The 3506-nt window shown below is 39.5% G+C and overlaps 1 protein-coding gene across 2 annotated transcripts in view; it reads left to right on the top strand.

Moving 5' to 3' along the window:
* The first annotated feature begins 1389 nt into the window (after window positions 1-1389).
* ide (insulin-degrading enzyme) overlaps window positions 1390-3506 on the top strand; it is a 35565-nt gene continuing 33448 nt past the window's right edge. The window contains exons 1-2 of one of the 2 annotated variants that reach the window (XM_028603868.1): window positions 1390-1535; window positions 2591-2775. In XM_028603868.1, coding sequence (XP_028459669.1) covers window positions 2616-2775 — 160 coding nt within the window. In that variant the 5' untranslated portion in view covers window positions 1390-1535; window positions 2591-2615. The remainder of the gene's footprint in view (window positions 1536-2590; window positions 2776-3506) is intronic. The other variant, XM_028603867.1, reaches the window with a different exon arrangement.

The following is a 3506-nucleotide window of genomic DNA, read 5'->3' as shown; positions in this document are numbered from 1 at the left end:
CTGCATGTCTCCCCCCTCTCTCTCCCCTTTCTCACCTAGCTGTCCTGTCAAAGTTAAAGGCGGAAAATCCCCCCAAAAAAATATCTTTAAAAAAAACAAAACCAAGAGGAGGAACAGAGTGAGTCCCATGAATGTCACACTCAAAATAAGTTCCCTTTTTAAAGCAAACACTAGCGACAGATAATTCTCCAGCAGCGTCTGACAACTCTCTCTGGTGTCCTGAAAAGACCTGAACCAGGCCAACTCATTTTGGTGGAATAAAATTTGTTTACACCTATGTCTCAGAAAACCACATACTTGCCTGTCGGATACATGCATGGGTGGTGATGGCGCACTGCCTTTGGTGTCAGAGATAGGCTACATCAACCAATGTGTCCGTGAGCAAGACATTTAACCCATAATTGTTCCAGAGGTGTGCGGCCTCTGACATATGTAGCAACTGTGGCCTAAGTCGTTTTGGATAAAAGCGTCAACTAAATGACATGTAATGTAATGTAAGCCTGCAGGTGCAAAAGTAGGTAAAAAGTCCAAATGTCCCTAAATCGTGCTGCTAGGTTGTCAAAGGTTCATAGAATTATAACCTGTGTTTTGTCATTAGGCCTATTAGTTAAAAGTAAGACAAGATCATTAGAGCAGTTATTTTCCAACTGTAAAGTAACGAGATGACAAGTGTAACTGCTCCCCTAATGATTCAAGTGACAGACGGGCGTAGTGGCTGTCATTGAATAAGTAAAGGAATCTGTCGCCATCTAGCGGCTGTCTGATGACAGCAATTTCAGTGGCTACATAACCATAACTGATAACCATACAGACTGTAATACTCGCACCCAAATTAAAAAAGCGCGTGTGCAGAACAAAGTTAAAATCTCTAATTTTTTTTTACATAGGCCATCTCGTTGTTATCCTGCATATTTTTAGAATATGCAATGTGACAAGAAATAGCAACAATATTATTCAGCCTCTCCCAACAATCATGTTATCCGGTGCAGAATACCAAAAGAAGCATTTCTTACTTCAATACTTAAGTAACTGCTTAAAAAAAATAAAAAATCAATCAACCCTGTATTGTATAGCATATTTATTTGACAATTTTGCATCAATTGTGTTAATTTCCCACAGTAACTAGAATGCGTAGGGCAAAAACTGGGAAACCAATTTTTGATACGCTGAACGTAAACGGAAATCCACACGCAGGCTACCTAATCGATACCAGAACCAATGACACAACATAATTTCATAAATATGCTAGACATTTTGCCCGGTTCCAGTCACTTTAACTTGGACTATCTAATTGATGGTCATTGTCGTTATCGTTATCACATGTATCAGTCGGTGAATTCACTGCAGAATTGATAACATGCCATGTTAAATTACGCCCTGTTCTGTGCTTGATTACTTTTGCCTAGTCAAATATGGCGCTGTAAAAGGCAAGGTTTGTTTTTCATGGACGCAAAGTATGTTTAAGTGCATTAACCGAACGGCCCCGTTTACAAGATATATCCAGTCAGCGGTTTCTGTCTTAACCAAGATTTTAGGTAAGGTTTGTCAGGCAAATGTCGTAACTTTCTGTTAAAAATGATTGAGTTATTTCACACCAAACGGTAGGCTAACGTTACCACACTAAAGCCGGTTTGTTGACCCTAAATTAAAATCCCTGGCTAGTCTGAAACTGTTAGCTTTGTTGCTACTTAGGGTGGTAGCTAAAACGGTTTGTGTGCGGAGCTTCTGTATGATTGAGCAATTATAATACATTTTACAACCACAGGGGAATTAAAGGTAACTATAACCACATACTTCGAAAAACGAAGCCGACTGCCACTTTTGGTCACTTCTCTGGAGTTTATAGTGCTAATGTAGCAAGCTAACGCTGGTTTGCCTTCTGTGGAGGGGGATTATTTTATGTAGCTAGCTAGCTAGCTAACGTTAATCCCTGCAGTGTTCTGGGCGAAGCAGATGTATTCATATTTCCAGCCAATTTCCTAACCGTACATTATTTTTTAGGAATACGTTATTACTAACTTTTAGGTCTCGCTAGCTGACTGTACTATGTCATATACCAGCAGTACGTTGTAGCAAAGGAACGTTAATAATACAAAGTCTTTATCCAAGTTCGTAAAAGGGTTGTATTTCAGACCTTTTCATAACCACGCCGTGTGAGTTAACTGATTAATTGTCATAATCCTATAAAGGTGGTCTACATAAACCATAGTTTGCCAACAGCAGCCGCTTTCCTAGTGATGTGGCCAGGTGCATTTAATTGCTGTAACATTAGTAGAGTCTGAAGTGAATGTCCAATTGACCGAACATCTGTTAAACTCCTGAATGTCACATCAGTGAGGGTTGTTTCGTGAGTTGCGGCTTAATTTAGTACGTGTGTAATACAGTGTTTTGTCACACACACAATTTCAGCTATGATTCTTGTCCCTAAAAGCATTCTGTGCCTTACCAAAAAAAAAAAGATGATGGAGTCGCCCTCAGTACTAAAATCTCCCAAGACCATCCTGTCCGATCAGAATATAAACATGGCAGGACGGACTGCTTGGCTAACTTGACTAAACTTTGACTGTACATTTAATTCCCTCCACTGCAGGCTGGTGTCATCCTTGCCACTCAGAATGACCGACCAGGCTGTGAAGAGGGTGGTTAGTGACATAATTCGCTCTCCCGAGGACAAACGGGTTTACAGGGGTTTGGAGTTTACCAATGGCCTGAAGGCCATGCTCATCAGTGACCCAACAACAGACAAATCTTCAGCTGCGTTGGATGTTCAAATAGGTAAAGGGCTTTCATCACTTTTGCCTTGCCAGGTAGTCATGTGTTTTCATTTGGCTTTCCTTAGAGGGACCCTTTGGAAAGCAATAGGGTAAATATGTGCACCAAATGTAACTATATATTTGCCCTTTAGGCTAGGGAAGTAGTCCACATTTTAGTAAAATGCATGGGATCATTTGCAGATTGCCATATTTACATGCACAACCTCAATACTGGCCATACTCTTTTATTTTTTATTTTTTATTTTTTTCTTCTATGCTTAGGGTAAGCATTTTTTAAAAATCTCGTTATCTATTATTCATATAGCCATGAATAAACCTTAAAACCCAATATTGTCTGCCTACCTGGTGTCTCATTTACATATAAGACAGCTGCCCAGAAAAAAATGTGTGGATATGTGTACAATTTTGTGACTTCCATCTATATGTCCTCTCTGACTCAGCAGTAGTAGATTGCATTTACTGCAGGAGGAGGAAATGATGATGACATGCTTAATACACCACACTAGCATGGTTTCTGTGGACAATGACATTTTACCATAAACTCTGTTTGATAAAGAGGCAGTTGCAGTGAAAGTGAAGTAAAATGTTACAATGAGCAAGGTTGCTCTTAATTATTTAGGTCATATTATTAACATATGTGTTAATTAAAGTAATTGCCTCAATGACAAGATAACAATGCAGGGTTTTTCCTGCATAGAGGAATTGTTGGTGAACCCCAAAGAGGTTTTAGCC

Source organism: Perca flavescens, chromosome 17 (genome assembly GCF_004354835.1).
Source record: "Perca flavescens isolate YP-PL-M2 chromosome 17, PFLA_1.0, whole genome shotgun sequence".
Taxonomy (NCBI): domain Eukaryota; kingdom Metazoa; phylum Chordata; class Actinopteri; order Perciformes; family Percidae; genus Perca; species Perca flavescens.
This window is presented reverse-complemented; position numbering and strand designations above follow the sequence as displayed.